General features: G+C 49.6%; 1 protein-coding gene across 1 annotated transcript in view; it reads left to right on the plus strand.

The window, feature by feature from the left end:
* Positions 1–5,691: 5,691 nt before the first annotated feature.
* The window catches only part of LOC119105617 (protein tilB homolog), an 18,989-nt gene continuing 7,682 nt past the window's right edge, over positions 5,692–16,998 (plus strand). Inside the window, exons 1-8 of the mRNA XM_037229076.1 lie at positions 5,692–5,906; positions 10,963–11,130; positions 11,428–11,602; positions 12,109–12,287; positions 12,545–12,629; positions 13,532–13,771; positions 14,957–15,122; positions 16,359–16,425. Coding sequence (XP_037084971.1) covers positions 5,897–5,906; positions 10,963–11,130; positions 11,428–11,602; positions 12,109–12,287; positions 12,545–12,629; positions 13,532–13,771; positions 14,957–15,122; positions 16,359–16,425 — 1,090 coding nt within the window. The 5' untranslated portion in view covers positions 5,692–5,896. The remainder of the gene's footprint in view (positions 5,907–10,962; positions 11,131–11,427; positions 11,603–12,108; positions 12,288–12,544; positions 12,630–13,531; positions 13,772–14,956; positions 15,123–16,358; positions 16,426–16,998) is intronic.

The following is a 16,998-nucleotide window of genomic DNA, read 5'->3' on the forward strand; positions in this document are numbered from 1 at the left end:
GTGTGTGTGTGTCTCTCTCTCTTTCATACATAGATATGCCATGCTGTTCACTTCACTGAAGAACTCATTTGTGGCAAATGTTGCTGAAGCTATGCCCAATAGCAGGCAGCAGCTTTTTTAGGTGCATATGATATGCATCAAGTTCCACATGACCACTTTCTGCACTGAAAAACTCATATTGGGACTCACTATTGCACTGTTTGTGCACAAATTAACAAATGTGTTGTCTATGTGTGTTATGAGCATATTGAACATTTTAACCTTATGAATTGTCAAACTGAGGGCTACTCAGTTAAGATATCTGACTCCTTGGGATATTTGCAATGTAAAGTTCTTGTGCATATTGCAGGGCAAAGTGGAATGTGAGGCATAAATATATTGAGAGGTGAATGTTATTCTTTCATCACTATAGTGCTGCAGTAAGCACACAATAGAAGCAATAAGGTGATACGATATCTTATAGGAATCTGCTAGATTTTGGTCTGTTCTGGATAACAAAGCATCAGTGAACACTGCCTTCCCCATGATATGATGTTTCAAGTGGTTGAGAACAGGGTAAATAAGCTCAGTGAGGAACAACTGACATGGTCTGCCATGGTAGAAATACAGGTAAATACAGGGTATATGATGTAACATAGTGATGGTATGTGCAAACAGCAAAAGCAATGAAGGGGGGCTAGGTTATGAAACTCCAGGATATGACACCCGTGACCCCCAGAAATTGAGTTACTCAAATATACATTGTTCAAAAATAATCGTTTTCGATTTTGTGCCAGGAAGTTTGGGCAGCATGAATGATGAAAGCAATGTAGCTGTCTGTGACTATGTTAAGTAATGCTGCATTTTTATGAATATGACTGCAGAAATGTGATAGTAAAAATTGCAAGGGATGACTGGAATGAGCTGGTTCTTATTCACAAGGTGACAAGCTTTTTTGAAAAAGGCTACAAAACTTGATTTACAATGAGATGGAAGGTAGGCTCCATGGTAATCTATAAACATTAACAATATTACTACCAAAGGTGTTGTTTCAACCTGAACACACTGTAAAGAAGACAGGGTTAGATTTCCTACTTTTTATAACTGACCTCACCATCCACTCAAATTTTAGAGAACCAGTATGGTATGCATGTCATCTGCTAAACCTACATTTACCGCATGATCTCACCAAATAAAGACATAAACACAAAGACATCAGGCCAACAAAGAACCACAAGGGCCCATGGAGGCTGGTCTACCCTAGGTTCCCCACCCATCCTTGAGCAAATCTTACCACCTGACCGGCCTGCATTTGGCTATGAATGACATCCTTAACCCCACAGAGCTTGTCCACACAATTTTTAAATTTTGCCAGGCAGGGACTTCCTACATCTTCATTTGGCAGTCCATTTCAGTGATTCACTACTCCTTCACTAAATGACATCTGCCTCTTCATAGTTCTAATCCTACCTTTGCTAATTCAAACTTATTTCTCTTACGTCTCGGCTTAATTTACGGTGCTCCTTGTAGACCTACGATGTCTATCCTTTCATCCTCTTGAAGACCTCTATCAAATCTCCTCTAAGTCTACGATATTTCGGTGAATACAAATACAAGGCCTTAAACCTATCCTCATGTTTTATGTCACCAACCCGCATGTATCATCTTAGTTGCTTTTTGCGTACTCTCCCCGGACCATCAATATATTTTTGGCAACAGGGGGAACAAGTTGTACACAACACTCTAGGCGTGGTCTGACATGACCTCAGTACAAATTTTTGACAGCATTTTCTTTTGTGATGACGATGATGATGATTTGGGGTTTTAGGGCGCATCGACTGCTAAAGGTCATGCAGCGCCCAACTATCGATTCATGCAGAGCCGTCAATCAGAGAAGTGCATCAATCAGGTCACCCTATAGAGCCATGATGATCGGCCCTAGCATCATGATGAGAAGATTACAGGAAAATCTATAGCGCGAAGGAACTGGAGCACTTTGCCAAACCCGACGATGTTCGAAGAATCCCCTAAAAAGTCGCATAGCGTGCGACTCTGGACGTGGCGTCCGAAAAACTGCGCTCTCGTTGCAGTAAGGTGGCGGCAAGCGACCAGTACGTGATGCACGGTCAGTGGATCAGAGCATCGACCGCAGCATGGTCTGTCGCCAGCCAGCAGGTGACGGTGCGTAGCATATGTGTGACCTATGCGTAACCGGCAAAGGGCAACTTCTTCCACCCTATTGTCCCGAAAGCACGACTGCCATAATCCAATGCGGGGTTTCACCGACTGCAGCTTGTTGGCGCTCAGCGAGTTCCAGTAGAACTGCCATCGCTTCTGCATAAACAGCGACACTGCGGGGTACATGTCTTGAGCAGGTAGTGGTGTTATAGGAATTCTAGTCCCTGTCGTAGCGCGCTTTGCTGCCGCGTCAGCAAGATCATTTCCGCATATCCCCACGTGACTTGGGATCCAGCATAGAACGACCGTTTTTCCTGCTCGATCCAGTGAGCTAAGACGAGATTGAAGTCCTGAACAGTGATTCGACGGGAGAAGCCAGCTACACAGCCAGCAGGCTGCTCAAGGAAGTCGGAAAGAATAAATGCAGATTGCTATCGTCCACTTCAATAAAACAGAGAGCTTGCTAATGGCTATAAGCTCGAAGTGTAGACCGACGCGTGTGAAGGCAGTGTGAATGACCGTGTGGTGGATCCGCACAACAAAAGCGCACCCTACACCTGCATCCGTCTTCGAACCATCTGTATAAGTCATCTTGTACCCGTCAAAGGAGGCCATGTGCTCTAAGGCTGCGCCTTTGAGTTCCATCATGAGGACATGTTGCTTTTGCATATTTGATAGAGAGGCATCACAGAGAGGCATTTCATTTGACACAGAGAGGCATTTTTCTTTTGTCTTTAATGATGGGCACTCCTGTAAACAAGTCGGCAGCATCTGAAGCACTTTGCCCCCAACCCAAAGTATTGCTTTCAGGCCTTCAAATTCCCTGGAAATTATAACCCACAAGTCCTGTTTGTCCTCAATCTGGTACAACTCTCGGCCTCACATTTTTTAGATAATGCCCCCTCACTGTCAGAACCACCCTAAAGTATCACCTTACACATATCATAATTAAATGACATTTGCCACAGAGAATCCCAGGTCACTAATTTCTCTAAGTCAAGTTTCATGTGGTCTGCATTTTTTGGCACCCCTTTTAATTTAATATCAGGCAATTTAAGAACCTTACCTTCTCATCCTATCTCAATATTATTCACACAAAAATGAGGGCAAATGACCCCAACAACCAACCCCTGTGGAACCCCAATCTTGTCTGGCTCCTGCTGAGGTTTAGTACCATTGAGCACAAAAATGGCTTACTGACAAACCTACCACATCCCTCTCCACCACTTATGACTTTTCATCTTCCTCAAGGGACCAACAGAGAATCCCTTAAGATTGGAATTTGTAGTAGCTAAGAAAATTCTAACATCAACAGGGCAAGTGTCTGCTAGCCTTATTTCTGATATTACTTTTGCTTTCCTGACTCCCTTCTTTAGTTTTTTTGTGGCAATCCTATATACTGCCCTCCTGCTTTTTGTGTGTCTATTACACTGCTGCCTTCTTAACTGCCATCAAAGTGTGCACTGACTGTGTCAGACATGGAAGCTTTCTTGAGCTATTTTCTTCATCTGATTTCTTCACACATATCTGTGTCCACATCCTGACAACCATTTGGGGGCCTATAGATATTTCCAACACATAATTTATTGCCTTTTGCATAATCAAATCAGTCCAAAGGAATTCTGCACCACCTCTCTTCTTCATGCCATTCATCATTTCACATTCTATATTCTGCCTTACATAGACTAGAATTCCACCTCCTTTTTTGTTCTCCTATGAAAAGTTAAACATATTGTACCTAGATACTTCAAATTCTTGTTAACTGCCCCACCAAAAAGGTGCTCACTGATCCAAGGTTCAGTGATAGTTGCCAGGTCAAATTTTCTTCCAGCATGTAAGCATGGAGCTCACCAAGCTTGTTCCTGATGCTTCTTGCATTTGTATTAAAGCATCAGAAACAAATGCTTATATGCAAAAGATTACACCAATTTGGCTTTTACCTGATAAACAAATTTTGTACACTAAGAGCAGATAAGTTAACTTTTAAGTGATCAACCATTGGTGTAGAAATCAGGGACAGCATGGCAACATATTATGTAAATGTAGCATCCTCTGTATGGCAATGGTTGGTAAGGAAGGTGGCTGCATCCAGCCTTTCAAAAAGTCCAGTTATTTTGCAAGCTTTTTTTAATGCATGTGGTGTTTCCTCCTTGTAGTCAGGCAGTGGTGGTAGTTTGTAGTAGTTTGAGCACTCTGCTCTGAGCCTGCCAGTCTTGGGTTTGGGTCCCTGCCATGTCACCACTGCATTCTACAAGATACCTAACAAAGACATCTGTCTTAAAATGGCCCTGGCATTTATTTAAGTGTTCAGATATTAAGATGCTAAGCCCCTGTCAGCAATAGTTTGATTATTATTGCTCCTTTAAATGGGAAATCCTTTACAAGTGTGTTGCTTCAGCACTAGTAGAAAATAGCATGGATCAAGCATAAAAGGCCAGGGGCAAAGGAAGACCTCACATGTTGGATGGACTGAAAGGCATTGTTGTATCTCTTTCAGTCAATGCTCATGAGGCTGATGTGTTTTTAAAAGTTTGGAGGCTTACTCCACTGGCCACCTACTTCCTGCACTGCTGTCAGACTACCATTACAGTGAGAAATGAGGCTTCCATCTTCATGTAGACAAGACAGCACTGCTGTCCAAGGATAAAATCCCATATGCTCATTTCTAGCCATTTTGTGTTTCTTATGTCATCTCATGTCTCACCTTATCACAGTTGTCTTCTCATGCTGCATTGTAGATATTTAAATCATTATTTGAAATTTTCACAAACTTTTAGCCAAAAGGATGGGCTAAGAGTTTGTGAAAATTTTAACTCATCATTTAAGTAACCAACATCAGCATGAGTAGATGAATCAGATGGTATAAAAAGCACAACATCGCCAAAAGTTGACATATAGGGTTTTACCTTTGGATGGCATTACTACTGTAGCAATACCCTTTTCCCTGGCAGAAAAACGGAAGAATAGCGATAAAGGTGCGTTAATATTTCAACCAAGCACAAAGGCACAAATAGCAGAAGTTTTTATTTTCAATCCACTTACATTACCCGTTTCAAAGAAGGCATGTTGCCGAAATATCAACGCATCTATGTCTATTCTCGTGGTTTTCTCCGCGGAACAAGGTTATTTCTACTGTGCTATCTATGTTAATAATATTCAACGCAAATGCACTTAAGACTTACCTCCCATCCCCATCTGATTTCAAATTTGCCAATGAACGCGATTCATTGTTAGTTTTCTGCGTCTGTAACGAACCATATGCGTATTTTATATCACAGTATCAAGTGCTTAATGCATTGAGTCCAATTAATACGTCTCTTGTATGAAATCCATGCTGCACTGCCAACTTTTAGATTAATGCCGTTTTTATTTTCAAAGAAAATATTTTTCTCGAGGAACAGCAGCTATTTCTGGTGACGCTTTGACATATTCATATAATACAATGTAAAATATGAGGTGCTCATCGCCTGTTGCCATGGCAACACGCGACGCTAAAACTGGTGTACCATCCGCAGTTTGGGTGGTGTGTGCTTAAGGTGGTGGTTGGGCCAGCCGCTCTTGCTGCTTACGTTTTTGTCGTAGAAACCTAACGAGGATCGCTCTCAGTTCGAAAGCTCAGAAGCATCTGGATTAGTTATAACGCCCAGTCACCTCAAAGAGCTACTTTTAAAGATGAGCAGTACGGGTGATTAGGTAGTACCACGCGTCTGGGAACCGCGTGCCTAAGGACCACAAGATAATGGTGCTTAGTAAGTTGACAGTACTTAACAAGATTTGCAATGCACATGCATAATGCCGAAACCGAGGATGCGCATTCTCCCCGAATGTGAAGTGATTTAATGTCGGGGTTATTTGCTGCCTGGGGGGACAGAATTTGTCGACCCCAGAAATGTGCCCGGATCTCAAGGGTGGATCCAGGATCCCATATGATTCCATGTCTGTGAGATCCCGTGATCTTTTTTGGCGGGGGGAGGGAGGAGGAGGCTGCAGGTAAGTGTCTGGCCATAGGCATCATGTTGACAATGGGTGCATTGAGCATTCTGCTAAAGCCCGACCTCCGTATTACCCTGCCACTTCAGCGGTGGCGTTTGCACCTCTTCTGTGCCTGATACGTCTCCGAGTACGATGGCCCAGCCCGAGCCCAGGCCGAAATCCAAATCATTCACGTCTGTCGCCCACAGGATGGCGACGCCTGACGTGGCTGCTGGAGTTAAAACGTATACCTCTCGCGGCATTTGTTGTAGCCGCCACCTTCAGCTCCGAATGTAGCTTGGGTGGGTTCCCAACGTGACCGGTGACAGACACTACGGCCCTTGAGCTGATGCATCCTTGATATATATATATATATATATATATATATATATATATATATATATATATATATATATATATGGGCGTGGGCGTGGGCGTGGGCGTGGGCGCGGGGGGTGTGGGTGTGGGTGTGTGCGTGTGCGTGTGCGTGTGCGTGTGTGCTCCACTAAAAATGACCGCTGACTTGGCATTGACGAGCTTTCATATGCATTGTTGTACTTTTCGGCTGTTGACTCAGCATTATTGTTTAGATTAAAGATGTTTGATACAAAATCACTCGTATCTTCGTCGCTCTTTACGTTCTTATGTTCCGACATCTTAACTCGTCGCAGGAGAACACGGAATGGCGCAAAAAATAAGGTTGGAATTTTAAAGGATGAAAATCGTGCACTGCTATCGTAAAACATCTTTTGGTACGGTAACACAAAAAACATGGCTTATTGAAGTGAGACAGAATCCTGTTTTTACTTTGATACATATTAAGTACACTCATAATGGGAACGCTACAAAGACACAAACATATTGCCACAATCACGATAATAGTGCTCACCGCCCTCCACTTAATAATTCAAGGGTTGTACACAAAATTGGTCGTCTGTTTAGGGCTGGAGAGAGTTCGTTAATGAATACAGTCTCCCAAATTTTAATGCGTCTTCCGTCATTGCACGTCCATAAAATATCAGTGTTGACTGTCACTTGTTGTGTCAATGCCCTGTCGTGTTCGTGTCGCCCATGGTCCAGAGGCGCCCCGTCACGTAAATACATCGTCAGACATCGTGAGAGAGTCGTTGTGGTCACACCATTGCAGTGTATGGAACAATGTTTGCGGCCTTTGATGAAGCACTCGAATTGATACACTACGTTGGTGCATTTTGGTTTGTCGGGTGTGCCTGGGCTGTTTCCCAAAAGAAAGTCAAAGATTTTGTTATTGCGATGATACATGACGATGTCTATTTTGTGGTCGTTCTTGCCCTTTAGACGTCGAAAGATGATTTTCCGTAGAGCTTTTTCGCCTTGTTTGTGGGCAGATGTCATTTGATTTTGGTGATACAGTTGGACGGTTGGTTGGTTGTCTTGTTTTGGTTTGCTGTCAAACTGTCTTGTCATATGCCGTTGTATTTCGTTTTCAACGTCAGAATTTGAAAAGCCGTTGGGATAACATTCGTCTCGAAATTCCCCCTCTCAAAATATAAAAGCGCCTTCTTGAACAATTGCGAAAAGCCTGTGCGCTGGAAGTTTCTTTCCGCGGGTCTGATGGCCGAATGTATTGCCAAAGTGAGGGTGTTGCGACTAGCTCACCGCCAGGACCGTTATTCGCTAATTTCTTTATGGGACATGTAGAAACCGACACACTACAAAATGACGACATGAGACCGGACATTTTCTGTTGCTATGTTAACGATATGTTCGTGGAGGTTAGAGACATTGACCAACTAGAACGTCTCAAAAACACCACTTCAACAGCAGTCTGGTTCAAATTTCACAAAAGAGCTCAGTGTGCAAAACATAATATCCTTTCTTGGCGTGATTATTAATGGAAAAGGACAGCGATTGAATACGACTGTACCGAAAGCAGACTAACAACGGACGGTGCTTGAATGCTGACCGTGAGTGTCCTCGACGCCACAAAATTTGCATGATAAGGTCATTCATTATATGTGCATTTAAGCACTCCTCTGATTGGACAGGACTGCATTTGGAATTGGCGCGAATCAGACAGATCTTGGTGAACAACGGTTCTTGAAATTCTGACGTTGAAAACGAAATACGACATATGACAAGACACACGTCAGCAAGCCAAGACAAGGCAACCAATGAACCGTCCAACTATATTATCAAAATAAAATGACATCCGCCCACAAACAAGGCAAGAAAGCTCTACGGAAAATCATCTCCCGACATGTAAAACGTAAGAACGACCACAAAATGCATTGCCACTTATTATTGCAACAAGAAAACCAGCTTTCTTATGAGAAATAACCCGATCAAACCCGACAAACTAAAATGCACAATTTTGGTGTATCAATTCAAATACAACATCGAAAGCTGCAGACATTGTTCCGTACACTACAATGGAGCGACCACGACTCTCTCACGACGCCTGACAGTGGACTTACATGAGGGGGCACCTCTGAACCACATGCGACACGAACACGACAGGACATTTACACGACAACTGACAGACAACACTGACATTTTACGGACGTGCAATGGCAGAAGATGCCTTCAAACTTGGGAAAGTATATTAATCAATGAACTCTCTTGCCCTAAACAAATTCTTGTACAACCCTTGAATTATTAATTGGTGGGAGGTGAACACTATTGATGTGATTGTGGCAATATGTTTGTGTCTTTGTAGTGTCCGCATTATGAGTGTATTTTATATGCATCAAAGTAAAAAGGAATTTTGTCTCACTTCAATTAGCCATGCTTCATTTGTGTTCTCCGTACCAAAAGAGGCTTTTAAATAGTAGTGCACAATTTTCATCCCTTAAAACTCCAAACGTATTTTTTGTGCTATTCAGTCTTCTCCCACCATGAGGTAAGATCTCGAAACGTGAGAATGTAAAGATCGGCGAATATATGAGTGATTTTGTACGAACTGTCTTTAATTTAAACGACTAATGCTAAGTCAAAAGTCCCGAAACTAGATGGGTGCAAAAAATAGTTCTTCAGTGCCGGGTCGGTAGTCATTGTTAAACAAACATGCATAAAAGTAAGGATTCTGCCGAAATATTCCACCATATATATGCATATATATATATATATATATATATATATATATATATATATATATATATATATATAAATGTATATGTATATATACAAATGCGTGTATATATCAAGTATTATGTATTGGTTTGCACAGTGGACAAATTGCTCAAATGGCCCAGACATGGCAGCCTGTCCATATGTGGGTCTGCCGCCTGAGTGTGGCCGGTTCCCCCCCCCCCCCCCCGCCGCGGTCGTGTGGTCTGAACCCCTGACAGAGTATTAATAAATGCTGGCTGGCCGGCCGCAGCAGCGATCTGCAAAGTTACAACAGTGATTTAAACATATACATTGTCGTGCGCGACGTAAGGAAACGTGTGGATATGATGAAACCGTGAGAAGGCTATCGCCAGTTAACGCGACTGTGTTCAGATCATGCCATGATGGCGATTACTGAATGCGACCGACAGCCGGTACCACGCTGGCCAACGCGTGGCAACCCAGGAAAAATGCCTGCAATCGCGTGCGAAGAGTGCCTTGGTGTGCTTTTGATGGCATTGCGACGGGGCTATGAGCTGGCACCCAAACCTGCTTGTCGGCCGAATCGTCCATTTTGTTTTGGTGACCCGTGACGGGTCATCACTCGATGCAGGCGGGCAGGCGGAGGCGTCAATTTCCTAAGTTACGGTGGTCAGCGCAACTTTTTTCGTTCTCAGCGGATGCGACTGAGCGGAGACGGTAGCATTGTGGCGGGGCAGTGGGCCGGTAGCTTAGTTCGGTTGTTCACATAACACCCTGACGGTGCAGCACTGATGGTGCCGACTGGCCGGTAGCGTGGCAGCCACCATACCGCGGACCGGGAGAAACACTGGATCGCGCGCGGGGAGTGCGACTATGCGCATTTCATATCACTCTTCTGCCGGCTGGCACTTACAAATGCTTGTCGGCCGACGGTATACATATAATTTTTTTGGTGGGGGGGGGACCCCGGACTGCGCATCACTCAAGGCAAGCTGGCCGGTGGCAGCGGCGATTTGATCAGTTACGGCCGTCATCAAGTCATCAATCATCAAATCATCGTCGTCAATGGCGGCGGCTGCAGCCGTGTGCAGACGACGGCACTGTGGGAGCGCTGTCGACCGGCAACATCAGTCGGTGTACGGGAGCCATTTCCCGTTTTGTTCATTTCGCCCCGGGCGGCCCATTACTGAATGCTATTGGCCGGCCGGTAACGTGGTGGCCAACACATGGAGTATGTTTGCCGCTAATCGATTGATCAGCAGGTGCCCAAAAACGAATCATGTGTGATTTTTTTCTGTACAGCATCGCGGCAAGTCATGTCATCTGTATCAATAGCCAAGAAAACTTTTTCCACTTTGCGTGGTTGAAACCCTTTGAAACAATGCCTGTTGCTCATTCGGACATTTTCAGTACACTTTTAATCGTAGTGAGCAGTGTGAAATGTAGCTGGGACACCCGGTAAGCAACCATACTGACCAGTGGAACTGCAGCACGTAAGAAGCCATTGGTTGCCGTGGTACCGAGCTCAGCGTCTGCCTGTCTGTCAGAGCTGTCGTGCTAAAATGTGCCATCTAGCATGACCGCAGAATCTTAGTTGCATACGCCATTCGAAGATGTGGCTTGAGTGCACCCATGATGTGCGCCTCTGGATCGCAACGCGTGGGCCGCGTCTGTTAGGACTTACCCGCATCGAAGCCGGACCACATTTAATTGTGTTTGACCGCCATGGTCAGGCTACGATAATGCGTCACTGTTGGCCAGTTACGGAAGAGCTGGTGCGCAAGCGGGCTGAGCACAATGAAAAGGAGATCTTCAGCCTGGAGGAGCTGTCGCTGCATCAGTGTGACGTGGAACGGATCCAGCATCTGGACCGGTGGTGTCGACGTCTGCGCATTCTCTACCTGCAGTCTAACCTTATTGCCAAGATAGGTAGGCTGCAGCTGTGACGGTGTGTTTGCCGGCATTTGGCCGACATCTTTGAAAGCATGAATGATGCCAATGGGGGTTGTGATCATGATATTACGTTTCTGAGCGCGTTTAACGTATGCTCTGGTGGGTTAGTGCCTTTTGCTGGAAAGTTACGTTTGTTTCCCTTCACAAATATGAATGGTCTTCTGGATTGATATCGACACATGCCCATGTTATAAGGTCCATCCGGTACTGCAGTGACTGCGGTTACTTTAGGTATTTTTAGGTCTTGATGACGCTGCCGTCGCCGCTCTTCAGAGAACGTTGGTCGGCTGAAGCAGCTGGAGTACCTGAACCTGGCCCTCAACAGCGTGGAGCGCGTCGAGAACCTGGAGGGCTGCGAGAGCCTGACCAAGCTGGACCTGACGCTCAACTTCATCGGAGAGATTACGTCTCTGGCCAGCCTCCGACACAACGCTGCCCTACGCGAACTGTAAGCCGAGTGACGGCGGCCCACCGCATGGAGTTCCACCACCACCCTCCGACACTGCCGGGTGCACTCCCCAGTACTGAGTGCTGGGCGCCCCCTGGCGGCGGCCTGAGGCGGGAGGTGTGCGGGCCGCTGTCCGGAGGCAGCCGACCTGACTGCCGTGGCGGTGGCCCGAGACCGCAGAGTGTGTGTGTGTGGGGGGGGGGGGGGGGGGGTGGCGGACGCGTGGCGCCGCATGTAGCACTGCTGCGGCCGTCCTCTACGGCCCGCACCCGGCACGCCGTCGCTGCTGTCTGCTGCCGCCGCACCCGACGCGCCGCTGTGGCTGCCCATGGCCGTCCTCACCGGCACACTGTCGTGGCCGTGCGCGTTGGTCCGACCGCCGGGGAATTGTGCAGAGTTGATCGGGCTGGTGATCGTGCCCATTGCTTGCTGTTCACGCAGTCGCTGACCGTGCCGGGCGTCGGAGTTGCTGCCTCTCGGCTCCGCACAGACGTCTCCCGCCGCAGATTCCTCACGGGCAACCCGTGCGCCGACTACGAGGGCTACCGCGCCTGGGTGGCCGTCGCCCTGCCGCAGCTGGAGGTGCTGGACGGCACGCGGATCGAGCACTCGGAGCGGATCCGGGCGCGCCAGGCGTTCGCCCGCATCCAGGACGACATCGTCCAACAGCAGAGGCGCTACCTAGGTCAGTTCTTGGAGAGAACCGCTGACGTACCCAGAACGGGCACAGTGCACAGGGCCGAGCGTGAATGCAGCGGGTTATGCGCTGTCAACATTAGCGTGTGTTGTAATCCATGTTTTCTGATGCAAAGTGAGACGTGAGCTTTATTGCGCACGGACTAATTGGATTTTGCAATGCTCTCCATCGTAAAAGTGTGTTCATATTGCCTTACGGACCCTTAATGATGGTGTGTATCGCTGCCATGGTTGCACGCATTGCAGAGAAAAGGAAGCAACAAAAAGAAGCTGTACGGGCAACGAAAGATGCTTCAAATTTGAAAGATCTTAGTGAAGAAGAGCGAAAAAAGTAAGCGGGTTGAGGACATGTAGGCATTTATTGCACGCACGATAGCTCCTGAAATCATGTGAGACGTTATCCCGGGTCGCTTATCATCACCCATCGATGGGGCACTTGACCTCCTAGCCTACGAGGCCCAGAGCCTTCAGATATTAAGACGAATGAAAACATGTTAGCATCATATCTCAAACCAAAGTTGACGGCGACGCTCAAGTCGAGGCGGGTGGTGACTTACCAATGTAGCGTCGCTGTAGAACTACTGACCAAGGGAAGTGCGTGCCGGTGTGGGTATCACGTCCGCCCTCTTCTACGGGCCATATAATACAGGTGTGTGCTCTGCGGCCAGCCATGTCACCGATCTCTGGTCAGTTGAGGCCGGCTGGCTAGCGCCGTGCCTGGGTGGGTTGGGATAATAAGTTTTCATCCTGTTGCGGTGTGCCTTTATTTTAGAAGTCTAGACAGCCCGGCCGCTTCGGAAATCATGCTTGTCGGCAGTTTGTAGGTGCCTCGGGTTCTAGTAATAGCCTTTCAGTCCCTGTTGTGTGGTGACTGGTTTGTCTGTGCTCGATTAGTTGGGATAAGTATCAGTCTGTCGAGCGTCCTCAACTTTTTTGATGGATTCCGGCCTGCGTGCCTCGATACTCTTTGACTCGACGTGGCTCCATTCCCGTTCTGTATGCTTCCGGTGTCTGACAATATATGCTTCGTATGGTGAGTCCCAAGTTCTGTCTGTGTGCGCCTTCCAGTCCCCTTTAACGAGTCTTTCTCTTTCCATGGGTGCGCTGCAGGCTCTTCCGAACGAATCCCTCCCTCCCTGTGTGTGAGTGGTTGGGTGTGGATATGGGTGTGGTTGTGTGTATGCGTGCGCGTGTACTTGTGTTGTGCGTGCTTCACGTTGTGGTCGGGTCCAGGTTTTGGGCCGAGCGGACGCCGTACACGCCCGAGTCGCGGCTGGAGCTGCACCGCCACCTGGAGGCGTCGCGCGCCGCTCCGCCGCGGGACGAACGGCCCGCCTGGGAGGCGCCGGCCCGCCAGAGCCGCCTGTTCACCGACGACGGCCGGCCGCTCAACGTCAACAGTGCCGGCCTCAGCTTCTGGCTGGAGGATGACGAGCCGGCCCACCAGCTGCGGCTCCACCTGGACGTGTTCAGGTGGGGGCGCCGCCGCCGCTGCAGCCGCCCTGTTTCCGTCCGACGGGGCGCACGGGCAAATGCGTCGCAGATGGGGGGAGGGCAGGGGCTGCTGTTGCCTCCTGTTCCCCCCGTGGCTCCTTGCACCAGCGACGGTCTTGTTTTCGTTGCCCCCCCCCCCCCCCTCCCACAAAGTAGCTCCCTGAGCGCCAACTGCCCCCCCCCCCCCCCCCCGTGCATTGTCTTGTCCCCTGGCATCCAACCCCCGCGGTGCCCCTGTCCAGGTGCAGCCTGCGGTCAGAGCCGGAGCCCGAAACCGTACCAGCTCCGGTGCACGGTGATCACTCGAGCGTGCATCTGTGGCGGGTCCGTTACCCTCATAAATAGAGGAATATTTGGATCCACAGGTGTTTCACCTGTACAGGTGTAAGCGGAGCTTGGGAAGTGGCGATATCAGGTTTATTGCTACGTAGGTACCCGATCTTTGTACCACACTTGCAAAAGAGAAGCCCCCGCTCCCCGTGAATGACCGCGCTGCACTCCGAGAGAAAAAGCGTCTCCGAAGCAAGGCCGCCGTTCGCTTGACAGGCGTGGGTCTGAGTCCAAGAGCCACGTCCGAACTCGCAGAGTCCCGCAGCCGTATGTCTGAGGCCGTCTCCCGGTCGCACACAAATCGTGTCATGTCAGCTTGACACGGGCACAGATCACGGGTGTCACTTTATATATTTTCGGGGGGCGTGAGCCCCCACCCGATGCTGACTTGAGCTCCCAATGCTCCTCTGAGCTCCTTAAGGTATATGAGCAAACGGGGAATGCTGAGCCAAAACAATGCATAACAGTTATCCCAATTATTGGTATACTAGGCAGAAGGTGCCTTAAAACGTCACAATTAGCATCATTTTACTTTTGTACCAGATGGTATCGTGCAGGTACCGTGCGTTTATGTCCTGCTAACTTCTTCACATGTTAAGCCAGTCTTGAAATGTTTGGCATGTATGCCAAATGTTGATGTGTGGATCGGGATAAAGAGTAAATTGACTGCAATATGTGGCAGCTTTTAAGTGCACGGTGGCCCAGACAGAACTTAACGCATGTTTGCCTCACAGGGGCAAGTGTATTTGTCGCATACTCGTGGCTGTCGTGGTATAGGCGTGCGTAATTGCCGGCTGACCGTGACACCGAGCACGTGCGTGCGCGCCGCCTCAGACACATGGATACGTCTCTGCTGGAGGTGGACGTACAGCCGACGTACGTGTGCGTGCGGGTGCGGCAGCAGCCGTTCCAGCTGGTGCTGTCCGAGGAGGTGAAGCCGGACAGCAGTACTGTGCAGCGCTCCCAGGTCACCGGGCAGCTGCTGGTGACGATGCCGAAGGTAGCTGTCCTTGACCCGGCGGTCACTGTGCTGAAGGGTCGCTCGTGTCCAAAGAACGCCACTGATTCTCCAGCCGAAACTGTCGTACCTCACAACCAACCGGCCTCTGAGCAGCCTCCCCAGTCTGTTGACGGCTGCCGCTTGTGCTTACACACCCCCCCCCCCCCCCCCTCCCCCTCGGCGTACATATCAGCCGCGCCGAACGGTGCGAGGGCAATTCCGTAATGGCCGGTCGGAACTGGCTACAGCCAGGTACAGCGAAATCCTAAACCCGTAGACACAGTTTCTGTGAGTGGCATTCAACAGTTTTTTCAAAGGACGGCCATTTTGAGCAGCATATTTTCTGTTTTAGTCCCAGTTGAAGGTGTGTTGCGGCATTTCTAAACTGTGTGCGCCGTGCCAGGTCAATCTACATTCTGACCAAGGATATTATTTTGACGCTTCAGATGGCATGATCGCTTGTAAAGCTATTGCTGCTGTCGTGTGCTGTGTTGTTAGTTGTGCTGCAAGAGTTCGCCTGGTTGTTGAGCTGAGCAGGCGGCCTGCCGACATTTGATGGAGCTCCCACCTGAGGTTGCGACGGTCTGGTTCTCAGTTTGGACGCGCTCCTGTGGGACGGCCGCGCTGCTGATGGCCTGCTGACAATGGCCCGGATGTGTCGGCCCTGACCAGGGCTGGTGGTATGTCCTGACCAGGACCGGCTGGTGTGTCACCTTGGCCAGGGCTGGTGGTGTGTCGGCCCTGACCAGGGTCGGTGGTGTGTCGCCCTGACCAGGGCCGGCGGTGTGTCGCCCTGACCAGGGCCGCTGGTGTGTCCTGACCAGGACCGCTGGTGTGTCCACCTTGGCCAGGCCGGTGGTGTGTCGCCCTGACCAGGGCCGGCGGCGTGTCGCCCTGACCAAGGCCGCTGGTGTGTCCTGACCAGGACCGCTGGTGTGGTCACCCTTGGCCAGGGCCTGGTTGGTGTGTCGCCCTGACCAGGGCCGCTGGTGTGTCCCTGACCAGGACCGCTGGTGTGTCACCTTGGCCAGGGTCGGTGGTGTGTCGTCCTGACCAGGGCCGGCGGTGTGTCGCCCTGACCAGGGGCCGCTGGTGTGTTCCTGACCAGGACCGCTGGTGTGTCACCTTGGCCAGGGTCGGTGGTGTGTCCGTCCTGACCAGGGCCGGTGGTGTGTGTCGTCCTGACCAGGACCGCTGGTGTGTCCTGAACCAGGGGCCGCTGGTGTTGCCACCCAGTTCGCGGAGCGGCCCGCTCTGGGGGGTCCGGCGGCCTGGCCCACCTGCGGCTCGGGCCACCGAAGCCGTCGGCCGGTCCAGAGCCAAGCCCGGTGCCGGAGGACGAGCATCCGGAGGTGCCGCCGCTGGTCTGAGGCGACGGCCGGCCACCAGGCTGCGCCCATCGCAGCCTGGGCCCACCGCTGGCGATGGCGACCGTCGGTGTGTGCCTGACACCGGCCACGTGTCGGCCCCGGCCCCGGCTGCAGCCCCGTATGCGGGCCGGGCCTGCGCGAACACGTCCAGTGCGACCGTTACGACACTGTGAATCGCACTGGGACTCGCGCAGCCTCCATTAATGCACGCTCATCTGGCCCTGCACTCTCGTCTACGCCGCATTCTCATCTGGCCCTGTACTCTTGTCTCACGCCGCATACTCCTCTGGCCCTGTACTCTTGTCTCACGCCGCATACTCCTCTGGCCCTGTACTCTTGTCTCACGCGCATCTCTCTCTCTTCTCTCTCTTCTCTCTCTCTCTTCTCTCTCTCTCTACTCTCTCTCTCTCTCTCCTCTCTCTCTCTCTCCTCTCTCTCTCTCTCTCTCTCTCTTCTCTCTCTCTTCTCTCTCTCTCTCTCTCTCTCTTCTCTCTCTCTCTCTTCTT

Source organism: Pollicipes pollicipes, unplaced genomic scaffold, assembly GCF_011947565.3.
Source record: "Pollicipes pollicipes isolate AB1234 unplaced genomic scaffold, Ppol_2.1 Scaffold_6138;HRSCAF=7277_pilon_pilon_pilon, whole genome shotgun sequence".
NCBI lineage: Eukaryota > Metazoa > Arthropoda > Thecostraca > Pollicipedomorpha > Pollicipedidae > Pollicipes > Pollicipes pollicipes.